General features: G+C 35.4%; 1 protein-coding gene across 1 annotated transcript; it reads left to right on the top strand.

The window, feature by feature from the left end:
- The first annotated feature begins 1,410 nt into the window (after positions 1-1,410).
- Positions 1,411-17,872, top strand: LOC142616424 (DEAD-box ATP-dependent RNA helicase 10-like). Its single transcript, XM_075789286.1, has 12 exons — positions 1,411-1,747; positions 1,937-2,006; positions 2,363-2,425; positions 5,010-5,084; positions 9,791-9,910; positions 10,527-10,568; positions 10,656-10,730; positions 11,877-12,023; positions 12,174-12,311; positions 13,757-13,868; positions 13,978-14,066; positions 17,489-17,872. Exons 1-12 carry the CDS (start codon positions 1,488-1,490, stop codon positions 17,618-17,620), a joined length of 1,323 nt encoding a protein of 440 aa, XP_075645401.1. The 5' UTR covers positions 1,411-1,487; the 3' UTR covers positions 17,621-17,872.
- The last annotated feature ends 678 nt before the right edge of the window (positions 17,873-18,550 follow it).

Raw genomic sequence — 18,550 nt, 5'->3', positions numbered from 1 at the left:
TGCATATTTTAGTCACTTGGCTTGTGTCTAAATGGGTCTATTTATAGGCTCAATGAGCCTCACGAAATTACTACTCAAATTAATCTGATTAATTAGGTCCATTATTCTGATATAGTGGGTGTTACAAGATTAATTGTTGGATATTATTCTGATAGGCTAGAGTTACACAATTAATGGTGAGATAAGGAGTACACCTCCACCCTTTACCTCACCCTTGCGTACGTATCTGGCCCAATATTTGAGATAATTCATATTAGCCCATTAATCACCACAATTAAAAAAAACAAAATAGTCTCTCTCTCCTTTTCAATGTGAGATTAAACATTTTCACTAACTCCTCATCTTCCACATTCACTCCCACATCTTTACATTTATGTTATAAAATTTATTAATTTTAATTATTTAATATTAAAATGCTCCAACACTTTACCCTGAGGTAACTTCTGTTAGGCCTTTGTTACCCACCTCTCATTTTGCCATTAAAAAAACATACTTTTAGGGAAAAAAAAAAATTAAGGTTTTTAATTGCTTAAGAACTTCTATTAGAACAAAGTGGGGGGAATAGCACACGAATCAAAAATATATAAAAAACAACCTCAATGGAACTTTTGTATAAATCAAAAAGTAGAGCAAACATGATAAACTTGAGGGACCAATATTGTTGTTTCGCCAAAAAATTAAATTGACAATCGTCAGCCTTTCCCATATTATTTATTTAGTTTAATTTTTATTGGTATTTGAAACTTTTGTAATATATATGTACTAAGTGGTTATATTTTTTTAAAGAGAGTTTCAACTTATTGCATCAAACTATGACACCAATCAGTTTTTGGTATAAGTAGAAATTGAATATCATATTTCTTATTCAATCATTAGAGACTTTACCAATAGCTACATTTTAGAACTAAAAAACTTAACAACATGAGAGGCTTTCCCATAAAAAAAAAAAACTTGCATTTGAACATGCACATGAGGCTTTTCCAATTTTTCTCTTCTAAAGATCAATAATTTTTAATAGTATTAGATTCTGAGTACGCGTGTGAAACTCTTTTATTTTTTATTTTCTGAAAAGTAAAAGTTAATAATTTATATTCATTATAATTTAGGATTACTATTTTTTCTAATCACAATAATACCCATACATGCAAAATATCCATCATACTCTTAAGTATTTTTGTGATTTTAAAAATATAAGAATCCCAAATTAGAGTGAATAGAAATTATTAACCTTTACAAATAAAAAAAAGAAAAAAAAAAAAGAAAAGAAAAGAAAAAGTAGAGCCCTCTCGGGTCATCACTTATCACTTTGGTAATTTTTTATTTTTTTTTTTTCATTAAGAGGGCTGGGCTGGGCTGAGTGGGCTGCGCCGGGCCTTATTGACCAAAACCCTACCCCTAATCACTTATACTCTATCACATTCGTCGTCTTCCAAGTTTGAGAAGAGAGAGAGAGAGAGAGAGAGAGACAGTTTAGTTATTGTGAAACAATGGAAGGAGACAGAGAAGAAGGCAAGAGTTTTAAGGATTTAGGATTATGTGAACAATTGCTAGAGGCTTGTGATCGTATGAACTGGAAATACCCATCAAAGATACAAGCAGAAGCAATTCCCCATGCACTTGAAGGAAAAGACTTGATTGGTCTTGCTCTAACCGGTTCTGGTAAAACTGGTGCCTTTGCTCTTCCCATTTTGCAGTCCCTCTTAGACTCTCCACAACCTTTCTTTGCTTGTGTCCTCTCCCCAACAAGGTTTCGTATTTATTTCACCCTTGCTTTATTTATTTATTTTTAAAATTTCTTTAGTGTGTTCTATCTTCTAGAAAGAGTTTTTGAATTGATTTTGCATCTGGGTCTTTTAATTTTTTTTTATATTGTTTTCTATGTTATAGGAAGAGTTTTTGAATTAATTTTGCATCTGGGTCTTTTTTGTTTTTCCAGGGAGCTTGCAATTCAAATTGCTGAGCAGTTTGAAGCTTTAGGAGCTGGCATTGGGGTTAAGTGTGCAGTGGTGAGTATTTTTTTTTTGGTACCAACTTTGTATTATTACATGATGGCAAATTCTCTTTTATAATTAGAAGTCATAATAAGTTCTGTTAATGAAAAGGGTCTACCTCAAGTATAAAGGAAGTATAGATGATGTCTTCCTAGTACACTTCCTTTGTACATGGGTTTTCCATTATTGATAAAAAAAAAAACTTTTAGTTTCAAGACCAAGGAAACTTTTAATTGCTAGAGCTTTTGATGCTTTGATTGTCAGGTTCAATTTGTATGATATTGTTGTTGGATATAAATTTCTTGTTAAATTTGCATTTTTGTTAGCGTCAATTGATCTCTTTAATATGAATCTTTGCCAAACTTTTGCAGCTTGTTGGAGGGGTAGACATGGTGCAACAGTCTATCAACCTTGCAAAACGGCCCCATATTATTGTAAGAGTTAGTTTTATTGGCTGAATAGTTTGATATCTTTCGCTTTTTTAAACTTTTGTAAGAGGTATAAAATGTGGATAATTGAGAGTGTGATTTTTTGTTTTTGGTTTTCCATGTGCTAATGTTGGATTGTCAAATTACATGGGTGTCTATGATAATTTGTTGTGTTTGATAACATTTTCTCAAATTTGTAGTTTTACTCTTGTAGCTTTTGCTTTGAGTATTACTGACACAATCCGACCCAACATAATAATAATGTTGGAAGATATTTTGAAGATTATGATAATGATTTGTATGACCTCAAAAATGCTAATGATCTCATTTTTTTTTTTTTTTTTTTTTTTTTTGTGATAAGAAATAAGACTTTTATTGAAAAGAATTGAACATCATGTTCACGATGGTGAACATGTTGAACAATGAACCAAATACAAGAAAATCAAGAAGTAAAGGAAATAGAAACTAAAAAATCAGATACAGCAGTACAGTTCGTACACCCCCAAACACGAGCCCAAAGAAACAAAGTACGAAAAAGTAGACTTTTTAGATATTCCAAAGTTCTCGCCTTATCTTCAAAAATGTGGGCATTACGTTCCTACTAGACTAACCACATTACACATGCCGGGACCATATTCCAAATGGTTGAACGATGCTTTCCAAACCAGTTTCTCCAAATATAGAAAAAGAGTTCACTGACCTTGGCATGACCCATTGAATCCCAAACACTGCAAAAACTTCACACCATAAGGCATGAGAGAACTTACAATGAAGAAGTAGGTGATCCACTGATTCCCTATCGCAGCAACATAAGCAACACCTATTAACCAAAAACTGACCTTTCTTAATAAGGTTGTCAATGGTGAGTATCCCATCATTAGTTGCTGTCCATAAGAAAAAAGACACCCGTTTAGGCACTTTAATACGCCATATACACTCCCAAGGAAAGGCATCAGTGGTAGGACTAGATAATAGCTTATAAAAAGAGTGCACATCAAAAACACCCAATGTAGTCAATCTCCAGACCAGTTGATCATCCCCCTCACCCCTCGGCATAGAGGAATAAATAAACTCAAAGAATGAATAGACAGTGGTTGCCTGCCAATCTTGAGGACTATGACGAAACAATAAATTCCAGCTCCTCTCTCCTTCTGAATTTGATACAACCAAGTCAGAGACCCATGCTTCTTTAGAGACAGAGCAATCATACATAGAAGGAAATAGTTCCTTCAAAGGAGTAGGCCCACACCATGGGTCATGCCAAAAACTAACACAGCTACCCTCCCCCACATTATACAAAATCTGGCTAAAGAACTTCTCTGTTCTTGATGTAATACTCCTCCACATCCCACACCCATGGGCACCTCTTACCCCTCTAGTACACCAGTCTCCTCTTACCTCCCCATATTTATCTACTATAACCTGATGCCATAGTCTATGTTTTTCTTTCCCAAAACGCCACAACCACTTCCCAAGCAAAGCCTTATTAAACAACCCAACCCTCCGGATTCCCAAACCACCACATTCAAGTGGCAAGCATACCTTATCCCAAGCAACTAAAGGATACTTAAACACATCCTCTGAGGCCCCCCAAAGGAAATTCGTTTGAATCCTTTCTATTCTTGCTGCCACAGCTTGAGGGATAGTAAACAATGATAAAAAGTAGGTGGGAAGACTCAATAGTAACAAAGTAAGCCTACCACCTTTCGACAAATAGAGTCTTTTCCATCCAGCCAGCTATTTCTCCATCTTTTCTATAATAGGATTCCAAATTGATGAATCCTTATAATGTGCCCTGAGGGGCATGCCCAAATATCTCATAGGCAGTGTGCCCACCTTGATACATGCGGGATGACTTCATCCATGTTCCCATTAATTACTCTCCTAAAGTGATGTAGCAGCCAAGAAGATTGGAGAAATCAACATAAGACATGAAAATTATTATTTTATTAAACTGTGCCTTTGGTTTTCAATTTGAGTCTCCCTAAAGAATATCCTTTGTAAGCTGAACTGGTTCCTTCTAGATTGGGCCTATAATCAAGTTATGGTAAGCTACATGGATGTCTTGGTATGATGTGATTAGGGGTGTCTGTCTTGCCTAGATACTTGTAATTTTTTTTCTTGAATTGTTTGACCCCTTGTACACTTCCTGAGTACTAGGGTGTTCCATTTTTGATATCAATATAACTTATTACTTATAAAAAAGAAGAAGAAGGAATCTTTGGTACTACCTCTGTCCCATATTGTTGGTCTTGTTTAGAAAATTCAACTCTTTAAGAGAACATCCTTTAATGCGTTGTCTTTTAGTTGAAAAGGTAAAAACAACCCTCATTAATTTAAATTTGAGTGAAAGAATGGTATTGACTTTTTTAATAAAGTACAAGGTAAGTTAGGAAATTTATTTATAGACTTTTCAAAGAGGACTATATTTTGGGACATCCCAAAATGGAATAGAGGACCAACAATTTGGGACTGAGGGATTATAATGCAATGAATTTGGTAAATCAATTTTATTGGTATATTTTTCTTCAGATTTTCAATTGTTCAATCCACTTCTCATTTTACTTTTTTCTTCCCCATTCCTTTGTAGGTTGGAACTCCTGGACGCCTTGTCGATCATCTTTCTAACACGAAAGGTTTTTCCCTCCGCACATTGAAGTATTTGGTACGGTTCTTATATCATGTCAGCTATGCGCTTTGTTTTTGTAGATATATACATGTTGGTTACATATGTTTTTTTTTGGTGATAAGTAAATATACTTTATTAAGATAATATATGTAGTCTTAATATTGGCATCGTTGTGCACTTCCTATGTACGTTGATGGGTGCCCTTTTAGCCTTATATATATAGTCTTAAACTCTTAATACATTGTAGGAACTTGTCGTAAAACAAAAAAGTCTTGATATGTTGTAGGAAGCTCTAGGAAAGTGGATCCAATTTGTTGTAAGGTGAATGAATCAATTTCTTTATTTGAAATTGTAAGTTAAATTAGAATCTTTGACATGAATATGGAAAAAGCAAAGTATCAGCGAAATTTCTCATACTATAGTACCAAGAGCTTGAAATGAATCAACTTCTTGTGTTACTTTTGCAAGAAAAAATTTAGTCGTAATAGGATTTCATTTAAATCTTTTTAGTGAATCTAAGGCAGTATTAATGAAAATACATAGTGACCCCAAGGGGTTGGTCTAGTGGTTCCCACAAGCTCATGAGGCCTTGGATTCAAAACTTCTAACTAGCATCTTAGGGCCACTCACAAGGGATTCCTCATTGTGATTGCCTAGTTGTGTGGGGGCTATAATTCGAGGAAATAGTTAGGTGCTCAAAGATTTTTGAACACCCATGTTCACAAAAAAATATTAAAAAATAAAAAATAATGAAAATTGATATATATATATATATTTCATTATTTTTGAACACCCATGGGAATTAGTATATGTTAAGTGTTTTGCTGTATTTGATACTTTGAGTGGTATATGGGAGGATTAGAAATTGATTATTGCACATGTTTTTATTTTCTTTTGATCTTTGTCAGTGTGTATGACTTATAGTTTGACATTAGACATGTTGCAAGACCATTGCCCGCTTTTGGTGGAAGCTGGTGTTATTCGTCATGGGTGAAGTGCCTTTAAATTTGAAAATATGTGGTTGAAAGTTGACGGCTTTGTTGATAGAGTTAAGCAATGGTGGGATGGGTATAGTTTTGCGGGCTCTCCTAGCTTCATTTTGGCCCAAAAATTGAAGGCTCTAAAAGCTGATTTAAAAAAGTGGAACAGGGAGGAGTTTGGTTTTTTGGCTTTTAGAAAGAACTTGCTGACTGAGCTGATGGGTTTAGATGCGAGAGAGGAGTTGGTGGGTCTTTCAAATGAGGAATAGATTCACCGCCTTCAACTCAAAGGACACATAGAACAAGTGGCTTCTCTTGAGGAGATTTCTTGGAGGCAAAAGTCTCTGGCCTTGTTTGTGAAGGAGGGCGACAATAATACTAAGTTCTTTCATAGATTGGCAAACTCTCATAGAAACGCTAATAAAATTAAACGGATTGAGGTGGATGGTGTTCTTTATGAGGATGAGTCTGATGTTCACTCTCAGCTAGTTCTCTTTTATTAAGGGCTGTATAAGGAATCTGAGGTGGGGTGTCCTACCATGGATGGGTTAGATTTTGCTTGTATTGAAAATGATGAGTGGTTATCTTTAGAGAAGGAGTTCACGAAGGAGGAAGTCTTCCAGGTGTTAAGGGAGATGGAGGGTGATAAAACCCTTGGTCCTGATGGTTTCACCATGGCTTTCTTTCGCAAATGTTGGAGTGTGGTGGAAAAGGATGTCATGGATTTTTTTGTTTACTTTCACCGGCAGTCTGTGTTTGACCGGTCTATGAACGCTTCGTTTCTCACTTTAATTCCTAAGAAGTGTAATGCTATTAACATTAAGGACTTTCGCCCCATCAGTTTGGCGGGTAGCGTGTACAAGTTGCAGTCCAAGGTGTTGGCTAATAGGTTGAGGGTGGTTTTGGATAATCTCATTTCTGAGTCTCAAAATTCATTTGTAGGCAGAAGGTAGATTTTGGATTCAGTACTTATTGCAAATGAATGCCTGGATAGTAGGTTGAAGAGCAGAATACTAGGCATGGTTTGCAAGCTTGATATTGAAAAAGCTTATGACCATGTGAACTAGGAGGCCTTGTTTTATTCGATGGGCCGGATGGGTTTTGGGCTAAAATGGAGGGGGTGGATTAAGGCTTGTGTTACGTTGGTCCATTTTTTTGTCTTGGTTAATGGATCCCTTGAAGGTTTTTTTTTGGAAGCTCTCGTGAGCTGAGACAAGGGGATCCTCTATCCCTGCTTTTGTTTCTCTTGGTCATGGAGGTCTTAAGTAGACTCTTGAAGAAGACTGAGGAGTGTAATCTTATTCGGGGTTTTCATGTGGGAGCTGTGAACTCTGTTGGTGTGCGTATTTCCCATTTGTTATTTGCTGATGACACTATCTTATTTTGTGATGCCTCTAGGGAACAGTTGTTGTCCATTAGGTTGGTGTTGTCTTGTTTTCAAGCTTTTACGGGTTTGAAGGTCAATGTCGGGAAAAATGAGATTGTCCCTGTTGGGAGGTGAATAATTTAGATGCATTGGCTAATATTCTTCATTGTAGAGTGGGCAGTTTGCCTATGAAATATTTGGGGATGCTGTTGTGAACTTCTTTTAAGACTGCTTCGATTTGGAATCCTATTTTGGAGAAAATGGAGAAGAAACTATCTGGGTGGAAGCGTCTCTATTTATCTAAGGGTGGTAGGCTCATGATAATAAAGAGTACCCTCTCTAGTCTCCTAACGTACTTTTTATCTCTTTTTACTATTCCTATAGTTGTGGCTGCTAGATTGGAAAGTATTTAGAGGAATTTTTTGTGGGGGTCTACGAAGGGAGTTTCAGGTATCCTTTGGTGACTTGGGAAAATGTGTGTTTACCCGTTGAGATGGGTGGATTGGGGATAAGAAGTGTGGTGTCTTTTAATCAAGCTTTATTAGGGAAATGACTGTGGAGATATGGTCATGAAGTTACCAATTTCTGGCGGAGAGTTATATCCACTAAATATGGCGAGGGTTAAGGGGGGTGGAGTCCTAAAGTCTGCAGGAGGACTTATGGGTGTGGCCTATGGAGAAGCATTAATGAAGGGTGGGAGAGTTTTTCTAAGCATCTGTCTTTTGTAGTGGGCGAAGGCACTTGTATCCGTTTTTGGCAGGATAGATGGATTGGTGATAATACTCTAAAAGATCTCTATCTTGAGTTCTATGTGTGTTCAGCGGTCAAGGATGCTTACATCTCTGAGGTCTTGTGGATTCTAGAAGGGGGTACTGTTAGAGTGTGGAATTTAAGGTTTTATGGAGCTTTTGAAGATTGGGAGTTGGCTGCATCTTATTCTCTGCTTTAGCTTATCCAAACTTGTATTCCCCGGGGTGAGAGGAGGGATACTCTTTGCTGGCGGCTAAAAGGTGATGGTAAGTTTGACACCCGGTCTTACTATCATGCGATTCGGGGTGCTTCGAATTCTTTGTTTCCTTGGAAGGGGATTTGGAAACCAAAAATTCTTAAGCGCGTTGCGGTCTTTCTGTGGACAGCTGCTCATGATCGGATCTTCACTTTGGATAATCTAATGCTTAAGGGCCACCCCTTGGCTAATTAGTGTTGTATGTGTTGCTGCGATGGGGAGACCATCTTCTTCTTCATTGTCTTGTTACTCATTCCCTATGGTCTTGTATGCTTCAGGATTTTGGTATTCATTGGGTTATGCCAAGTTCGGTGGCAGGTTTTTTATCTTGTTGGCATTAGTGGCTTGAGAAGTATAATTCAAACATTTGGAATTTGGTTCGAGGGTGCTTAATGTGGATTATGTGGTTGGAACGAAATCGTCGATCTTTTGAGGACAAGGAGAAGATGTTGGATGAGTTAAAGGTGTTAAGTCACTGCAGTCTTTTGGAGTGGTTTTGTTGTTGGGGTTTTACTGATTGTTCTTCTCTCTCTGAGTTTATGTCTTCCTTTAGCTTAGTTTCTTGATTCCCCTCTGTGTTGTGCTGTGTGCTTTTTTTCTTTTCTTTTTTTCATGAACATCTTGTACTTTTCTCATTTTGTTTTATCATTAATATTATTTTTCTGATTACCTATTAAAAAAAAAACATGCTGCAAGAAAATGGTAATTGAAACTTAGTAGGCTGCAATATAATGGTCAGAGATTTATGTTTTGTGTATATATATGTGTGTATATATATATATATATATATATAAAATTTATCTAAAATTATATTGTTTTGCCTGTGAAGGACAATACTCTATGTACACAGTAAATATATGCAGTGCAGTTTGGGCTCTTAAGGTTTTGCTACTATATTACATGTCTACTGTACTTGATTGATTTTTTTTTTAATAAAAAAAATTGTTGTTACTTTTTTATATATATGCAATGCAGTTAAGAGGTTTTTGGTAATGGTATGCATAACACTAGATGTTGTGGTGCAAAGTACACTATTTACTCCTATCCACTTTGCAATCACAAGCTCAAATTTATTTAGATCTGGTATCTAGTGCATACTTTATTTCATTTGTTTATTACATCCTTTTTTTTATAATGTTCTTTACCATGGAATCTCCTTTATTGCATCTTATTTCTTGTTTAGCATCCATCTCTACCTCAAAACATGGTGAAGTTTGCTACTCTGCCAGACTGGTAGTGGGGCTGGCAGTGACTTATCCTAAGCACATGGATGTCTATATCTTTGATCTAGCTAGAAATGATTAAAAACAACTGTTAGGTCCACCTTGATGTTGTCTAGTCTATAAATTCATTTGTTATTAGTTGCATGATTGGGTTACACTTTGAGCAGGTTCTAGATGAGGCTGACAGGTTGTTGAATGAGGAGTTCGAGAAATCAATTGATGAAATTTTGAAATTTATCCCTCGTGAACGGAGAACATATCTATTTTCTGCCACTATGACCAGTAAGGTATGTATTTAAATATCCTGCTGTACTTGAAAGGTATATCTGTAATCAGGGACCTGTCTTTTTTTTTCTTCTTCTTCTTACTGTGAGTGGTAGCTATGTATGTTCTATAATTTATAGTGAATCCTGGTTATTCTGCTTCCTGAAATATGAGATCCCTTTCTGATTTTTTTTTTTATAAGACCCCCCTCTGAATTTTTTAGAAAAACCCATTTGGAACTAATGTTTCCATGAAAATGAAGTGGAATTCTAAGGAAACAGTTTTTGACATTTCATGCACATCAGGGTATGATAGTTCAAGAGGGTTTTAGATCACCAGTAGAACACACTTTGCACCAGAAGAGAAGATATTTGGTGCCTTACAGAGCACATTTTATAAATATTATTATATTTGGTGCCTAGGCTTAAAGCACATGCTATAAAAATTATTAATGCTATATACACGTCAGCAGAACCTTTTAGCAACCATATCAAATCATAATTTATGAGAAAGTATTGTCTCTGTGATGCCTAGACAATTTATGTTGGAAATGCACACTGCACAGATGGTTCCTACGTGAAAAAGGTATATGTTCTTTTAGTTTTCCATATAATGTTTCATTTATTCATGATGTTTCAGGTTAAGAAGCTCCAAAGGGCTTGTTTAAGAAATCCTGTGAAGGTAATGATCGTACTTCTTATACTTGTATTGTTTGTTCATAGTTCTTGTCGTGACTTGTAATGATGGTTAGTTTTTGGATGATTTCAGATTGAAGCAGCATCAAAATACTCAACTGTTGACACGCTAAAGCAGCAGTATTGCTTTATACCTGCTAAATACAAGGTCTCTCCTTTTCTCTCAGAGTTGAGCTTTTTTTGAAGATGTTTTTACTAAAGACTGGATATGTATGCCAGGTATTATGGCTTGTGATTAGGGCCAACAAGACAAATGTTTGATTTTAATATCAGGGGATTGTTTTGTTTACATTTACTAAGCAATCTTGTGTGTTCTTGAGCCTATTGAAGAAAGACAGTGAGAGACGTTCATAAAAAATGTCCAAGACTTAGTTCTGTCTTTTGTCCTCTGAAGCCATGTATGAGATCATAGGGAAAATGACATTTCTTTCACCTAATGCTTTTTTATGAGAGGTATACTTGGAGTTTATGCTCTTCTAAAAGGCAATGCTGAAGTTTTGAGGTTTTAGCCAGCTAAAGAGATGATATAGATAGCTTTCGTATGTACAATAAAAAATTCTTTAAATAAACCTTGTTAATAAAATCTTTATGTCAAGTTGCTTCTTTGAATATTGTGGACAACCTCATTTCAGGAAATTTATTGGTTCTGGATATAGAAAAATTCTAGGATTGACATAAATAAGTTGTATTTAGGACTTGGCCACTAATTAATATTGACAATGGCTTCTAGCATATAGTGAAACCCTAGGTAACTAGAGTTCAGTTTTGTAACTCTTGATCCCTCCATTAAAATGAACCATGTGTTTAGTAGAAACAGTTATGGATGTGTGACAAATTTGTGTCTTTTTGTGGATCGAAACAATATGAATGTACTGACTATTGTAACAAGTTGAGTTTATTTATTTATCTCTCTTCTCCTTAAACTTGTATGGAAGTGGGAGATTTGTGCATTGGGTGCGACTTTATTTATATATAAGATGTGAAGCATGTTTAGAAAGTGTGATTATGGCATGCATTTTGAAGGACCGTATTTGTGTGTGTAAGATGTGATGAGATGTGAAGCATGTTTCTAGTGGTTTTAGAAAAAGGGGTGCAACTCTCAGTGCAAGTGACAATCATTTTAGAGTGAGATGTATCACACTTGCAACTTGGAAAGTGTGATTATGGCATCCGTTTTGAAGGTGTATACATCAAATTACATGCATTTTAGTTTCTTTTATAGAGTTTCTGCTGTTGCATGAAGTTGGTGATTTGTATGTTCCTGGTACATATATTCATAATCATTGTTTTACAGGAATGCTACCTTGTATATATTTTGAACGAGATGTCTGGATGTACATCAATGGTTTTCACTCGTACCTGTGATGCAACTCGCTTTCTTGCTTTGATGCTTCGACATCTTGGTCACAGAGCCATTCCAATTAGTGGTAAAATGTCCCAGGTAATTTCTATTAATTTAACTAAGTAAAAAAATGATTTCTCTGTATATTTTTAAGCATGTTGGTTACCCCTTTCTTTTTATCTTTTTTTCTTTCTTTAATTTATTCTCCCTTTCTACGTTGCCATAATATTTTGTGACTATTCTTTTCAGTCAAAGAGACTTGGAGCCTTAAATCAGTTCAAGGCAGGAGAGTGCAATATTCTTATTGGCACTGATGTGGCAAGTAGAGGACTTGACATTGCATCTGTTGATATGGTTATCAATTATGACATTCCTACAAATGTGAAGGTTAGGCTTGCTATCTATATTCTGACTTAGAGCAGGGCTACACCTGTTTTATGGTGTGACATAAATCCTGTTCAGTTTGATTATTTCTTAGATTTTATTCAACTCACCTCAACTATGTTGTTAATCCCAATTGAATTGAGGTCAGCTCCATGAATCCTTTTCAATTGATAGTGTGAATAGAAGTTGCTGCATTTCCATAGTTTAACAGTATATAAACTTGCTAAGATTTTCCTTTACTAAAAATTTATTTGACCCTTATATTTGATACACTAGTCACAATCAAGTCTCCAGTTTTCGTTTCTATATTTTAGCAAGTTTATAAATAGGTTTCTCTCCAACCTTTGTCCCCAACTTGCAATATAGTTCTTTGGAATTCTTAAATCAAACCCCTCTTTACTGCCTCTCCAGCTTCCTTTTGCCATTTTTGTGTGTGTGTGTATTTTTAGTTTCCTCGTTTCTACATATATGTGAACATCTATGACTATATCTCTTTCTTGCCTTTTATTACTATTTTAAATTTTCAATTGTAATGTACTGACTGGATATATATAGTGTATGCAATATGCATGCCTCTTGTATACTGCAACCTGTTTGGTGGGGCTTGAGCTTTTATGCTGCTTCTCAAATAGCATGCAGCTGTGAAAAAGTTTGATTCCTTCCAAGCTGGCTGTTTTGTATTTTCATTAATTACATTAAAAAAAACCTTACATCATACCTATCCTATAAACCCAGAGACTTAAAATCTTCTTTGCCTGATGTAGTTGAGGAGTTGGTTCTGCATAGCTGTTCTTTCCATTACTTAGAGGTGGTATGGACCTGTTCATCTTAAAGATTCTGAGACCTTGAATATTACCAGGCCACTCTGGATCTAGTTTGAAATTTCACTGCTACATCTTGGACTTATCACACTTCACTAAGAGGCAACTGATAGATCCCCCCTGCCACACCAAGGCAAACAAGGGTGTGCAGTGCCTTTTAGAAATTTTCCTGCATTCATATGGAGCTTTTATCTGTTACTGTTTTCCTCTCTCTGAATGATTTCCTTGATAATTTTTTGAATTTTGGGGCTTGTTACACTTTCTGGAAATCATGTATGAGGTGAAATCCGGCTTTTGGATATTCTTGTTTAGTGTGGCCCTATATTATAGGCACAAGTGACGCAAATTCTGTGGTAGACTTCATTGATTCCCCTTTTTTGGCATGTAATTATTTGATTATGTAATTTTTTTCGGTAGTATTTTGTGCACACATAGTAAGTGATTATTTCCTCGAATTCAATAAAATTTCATCACTTACAAAAAACTTATGGAAATTATGCATCCAGACATCCTCTCTTGTAATTGTGTTTGATTAGATTTCAGATGAGATATTATTGAAAGAATTATGGTTTTTTTTCCCCAAAAATATTCTATATGCTCCGGTTTGCTAATTGAAGTGACTCTCAGGATTATAAACATCGAGTTGGAAGAACTGCTCGTGCTGGAAGATCTGGTGTTGCAATATCCCTAGTGAATCAGTATGAGGTGGAATGGTTTGTGCAGATAGAGAAATTTGTTGGTAGGAAACATGTACCATTTTTGTGGTGAGGCATTGTAATTGGAGTCTCAAAAGCTAATATATATATATGTATGTATGTATGTATGTATGTATGTATTTTGTGTTTCAGGCAAGAAATTTCCAGAGTTTCCTTCTCAAGAAGAGGAAGTCCTGCTATTGATGGGGTCCGTCAAAGAGGCCAAAAGAGCAACTCTGGCGGTAATGATTTATTTTTAAGTTGTTTTCATTTGCAACAATTTATGTTTAATGAAAGATATTAAGTTGTTTTCAATTCCAACAATCTATGAATGATGAAAGATTAAGTGTGCTTGTGCCAATAATTGGGTTGGGATGCACGTGCCCAATCCATGCCTTCTGGTTAGCTATCAATCTTTGATTGATTTATTTTTTTTGATAGGTAAGAAAAAATATATGAAAGACACTACAATATGCGGGAAAAGCACAATAGTAGTCAAAAAGTACAAAAAGAAGTAAAAAAACAGAAAACTAACTACAAAAAAGAAGAGAACTAATGAACAAAGGGGTGAAATCACAAGATGTGAGTCCCCAAGCCTGAGGTCAATCAAAGTTCAAACCAATAACCATTGAAAGAAGCAAGCAACTGGTCTTCCGAACTATCCATGTCAAATGTACGTCAATTATGTTCTCTCCATATGCACCACATTAGGCACAACGGTACTAAGTTCCAAATGTCTTACGAGTGTTTTCCCAACCAATTCCTCCAACCAAAAAGAAGATCAAGCACTGTTTTTGGTAAGACCCAAGAAACCCCAAAAGATCAAAAGATGAAACACCATAACTAATGAGCCTTCTCACAATGAATCAATGGTCTCCCCACAACGACACATGCAACGCTAATCAACAAAAGCAAACCCCTTACTCCTCATATTGTCACCATATTGTCACCATATTGTTACTAGTGAGTATCTTATTGCCACAAACCACAACCATGAACACACTTGCCCAACTTATGGCCTGTTTGGATTGAGGGAGAGTGGAGGAGAGTAGAGTAAAGTTGGCTGAAAATAGGCTAATTTTAGGCCAATTTTACTCTACTCTACTCTCTACTTTCCCTCCCTCTCCCTCAATCCAAACGGACCATCAGAGATCCATCTCCCCCCCCCCCAAAAAAAAACTCTTCCCCAAACTTCATAGCTACCACCATCCTCCAAACACGAGTCTCCTCAACCCCAAAGCACCATAGCCATTTACCTAATAGGGCTTTACTAAAGGTAGTTAGTTTCCTTATCCTCAAACCACCGTTGGCCATAAGGGCGCACACTTTATCCCATCATACCGAATGTTGCTTAGATTCACCCCCATACCTTCTCAAAGAAAGTCCCTTTGTAGTTTTTCGCTCTTATTGGCCACACTAGTAGGAATGGTAAAAAGTGATAAGAAGCAAGCCGGAAGACTTGATAATGTACTCTCAATCTCTACTTTATGTGAGTAGTCCATAGTTAGTTACTCCACACCAATAGAGACAGATTTATGATCAGCTAACGGCCTTGTATGCTCATACTAGCAGACTTTTCCAAACATTAAAAAAAAGGAGAGAAATATCAGCGGAGACAGTATGACATTGGCCTTGTCTGTTGCATCTTATGCGAATATATTTCTCTAATTACGACACCATTTGACATTGGTAAGTGTAGCTTATTGTTTTTTTTTTAATCTTAAGAATTTTTTATATGAAAATACAATGGAGAAGAAAATTTCAAGCTAGTCATCATTATTCTCTGTGTGTGTGTGTGTGTCCTTCCAAATAGCCCATAGGTTGCCAAAGGCAGTGAATCTTTATATAAGCCATCCTTTTGCACTGCTTAATTGTTATTGAATTGATTAGAGTATCCTTGCCATAACTTTATATGCTAATTTTGTATGGGAAACACTTCTAAGAGAAGGAGATATGAAAAATGAATTGTTTGTATCTGCTTTTTTGCAGTGAGTTTAATATTGTAAACTCATTGTACTTTTCTTATCAATAAAGTTTTTATTACCTATCAAAAAAAAAAAAAAAGAGATATTAAAAACGAATTAGCTATGAGCAGTTGGGCACAACTAGAAAGCTAACACTTATTGGAAGTCAAGCTATGATCTAAAATTTCATTTAGAGTGTGTTCCAACAGATTAAAGACGCCTTGAAAGATTTAGGTAATCCCTACACCCAGTGGTCTACTGAACGAGTCTCAATTAGGTACAACCAAAATTTCTTGATTAGGATTTGAGAAGGTTTCATGCTCTAGAAGCTAACACTTATTTGTTAACACTTATTTGTTAATCTGTTAGGATTTGAGAAGGTCTACTGAAGGTTTCATGCTCTATTAGCAGTTGAGCACAACTAGAAGCTAACACTTATTTGTTGGAAAACAACTCTATCTCATGCTAAGCCAAATAAGGGAAGTCAAAAGATAGTTTTCCAACTCATTTTAAGGTCACTAGAGATACTCAGAGTTTAATTGGATTATGTTCTTGAATTTTGATTTTCCCTTTTAATTCCCAAATCCTGATTTACCTGCTGGGTTTATTTATTGGAATTGGCTTAATGAACTACTAATGATTTTTTTTAATAAGTACATATTTTTATTAGAACAGGAAATAGAGGAAACAAGAAGGACGTGTACACACTTTTTAAAGAATACAAATGATGTTTGCACAACCAGTGTGCAAATATTTAATAATTTTGGTTTCTACTATTTTTATTTTTTTCACTCTAGAAGCCAAGTCCTGGTAGAAATCACTTGGGTTTTGTTGGCCACGTCCACCATGAGTATTACTTTGGTTTTCTGGCCTCCTTTTGCTAGCTTCTCTGTTCCAACTGTTTAGCATTCCGTGTTGTTTATGCTTGTGATATATTATAAACTTCTTTTTTATCTTTTACATTTTACTGCTCTGGGGTCTATGCAGATAGGGCTGTTCTGTTTTGAAGGTTTTTTGAAGCCAAACCAATCTCATTTTGATTATGGGAAATTGCCTAGCCAAACCAAACCAAATTGACTGCACTGAAATAACCAAACAAGCCAATTCATAGGTGGTTGGTTTAGATCAGTTTGGCTTGTCGGTTTGGGGCCTTTGGGCCATTATAATATATTCAAATTGTGCCCTTTCTCACCAATAACTCATATTACATTTTATTACCAAACAAAATTTGTTTATCGTCCGAAGTGTATCATTTCAACAAGTAATTTGCATTTTTAGCATTTAGGCTAGAAATAAGTGTAACTGGGATCGGGTTTATTGACTAGTAAAATATAACCAATGTGCTTATTTTTTTAAATATACAATAAGTTCAGTATAAAATTGTTGGGTACTTGGGTGAAGTTCAATTTTGTGAAAAAAATTTCTAAACTCATTCTTTTGTGGAGATTCAACTTTCAAAGGAGCCTATAAGGTTTAGAGCCAAACCAACGCAATCTCTTCAGTGTGAATTTGGTTGGTTGAGTGCATTGGTTGTTGGTTTAAATGGACCCCTCTCTGCCATTACTAAAGTCTACACGGAATTTATTTTGAGTTGCCATATTTTGAAAGATTTTAGCGTCCTTTTCGTGAGCTTATTTAATAATAATAAATTAATTAACTAATTCTTTGTTCGTGGTTTATTTTTATTGTTATCTTTATAGAAAATCAAAGAACTAGGAGGCAAGTATGGGAAGAAGCGAGGAGGAGATGATGACGAGGAGGATATGGACAAAGATACAGACAAATACATGACCCACAGAAATGTGAAGTCGTCTAAGAAGATGAAAAAATGAATATAGCAGCCCTGGCAGAAAATTTTGTTAGAGATTTAGTGAGGGATGAAGATGTTTATGTAGGTCTATTAGTATGTATACATGAATCGAAATTTTTTGTTGAGAGTTTAAATGGTTGTTACCATTATTTGATTCATTTTGTTTTTGAGGGATGAATTTTAGGGAATAGATGTATAAAAACTGTGCAGGAGAAATTTTTGGGTTTTATTATTATAAGAATAATAATAATTATTAGTTATTTGAGCTATAGAACACATTTCTGTGGACATTTTTGTTCTTAATATATCCGAGTACAACTCTGCAATTTTAAAAATCAGCTCAATAAAAATTATTTCAGGGGAAAAATCATTGAGGAAGAAAGGTTAGGAATGACAAATACCACATTTCATAACTCAGATGTGTTCATGTAGCAAATTCAGTGTATTTTTAACACGTATCTCGTCTTCTAAATGTGTCTTTGATACTAAATCTCTAGTAGGAAATAATGGTCATGGATGTGACAAACAACCATTGATATAGAAAAAAAGGAACACCACCCTATCACATTCAAGAAAAGATGGTGTTTTTTTTTTAATAAAAAAAATAATATTAAACCTCCAAGGAACTAGGGGTGGCAAAATTGGACACGACCCGCGAACCCGACACGACACAACACGAAATTAGTAGGTTATGGGTTGAGGCTTAATGGGTTCGTGTCATATTCGGGTTGACACGACGAACCCGTTTGATAAACGGGTTGGGTTAGGGTTCAATCTATAGAACCCGTTGACCCGTCTGACCCGTTTAATTAAATGAAATTTTACCAATATACCATTCAAACTATAAGTATATAAACTTATTAGTTGTTGTAGTTTATTTTTTTTGATGTATTGTGATTCATTATTTATGATATTGAGATATGATTTAGTTTTGAATGATTATTTGTAATAT

This window comes from Castanea sativa, chromosome 1 (genome assembly GCF_040712315.1).
Source record: "Castanea sativa cultivar Marrone di Chiusa Pesio chromosome 1, ASM4071231v1".
In the NCBI taxonomy this organism is placed as follows: Eukaryota; Viridiplantae; Streptophyta; class Magnoliopsida; order Fagales; family Fagaceae; genus Castanea; species Castanea sativa.
The sequence above is the reverse complement of the archived record's forward strand: the minus strand, read 5'-3'. Positions and strand labels throughout refer to the sequence as shown.

Excerpts from the sequence above, each read along its gene's own strand:
- LOC142616424 (XM_075789286.1), top strand. The coding sequence starts at position 1,488 with ATGGAAGGAGACAGAGAAGAAGGCAAGAGTTTTAAGGATTTAGGATTA. Across the intron at positions 5,085-9,790 it reads TCCGCACATTGAAGTATTTG|GTTCTAGATGAGGCTGACAG; the intron begins GTACGGTTCTTA and ends CACTTTGAGCAG. Across the intron at positions 14,067-17,488 it reads CCAAAAGAGCAACTCTGGCG|AAAATCAAAGAACTAGGAGG; the intron begins GTAATGATTTAT and ends TTATCTTTATAG.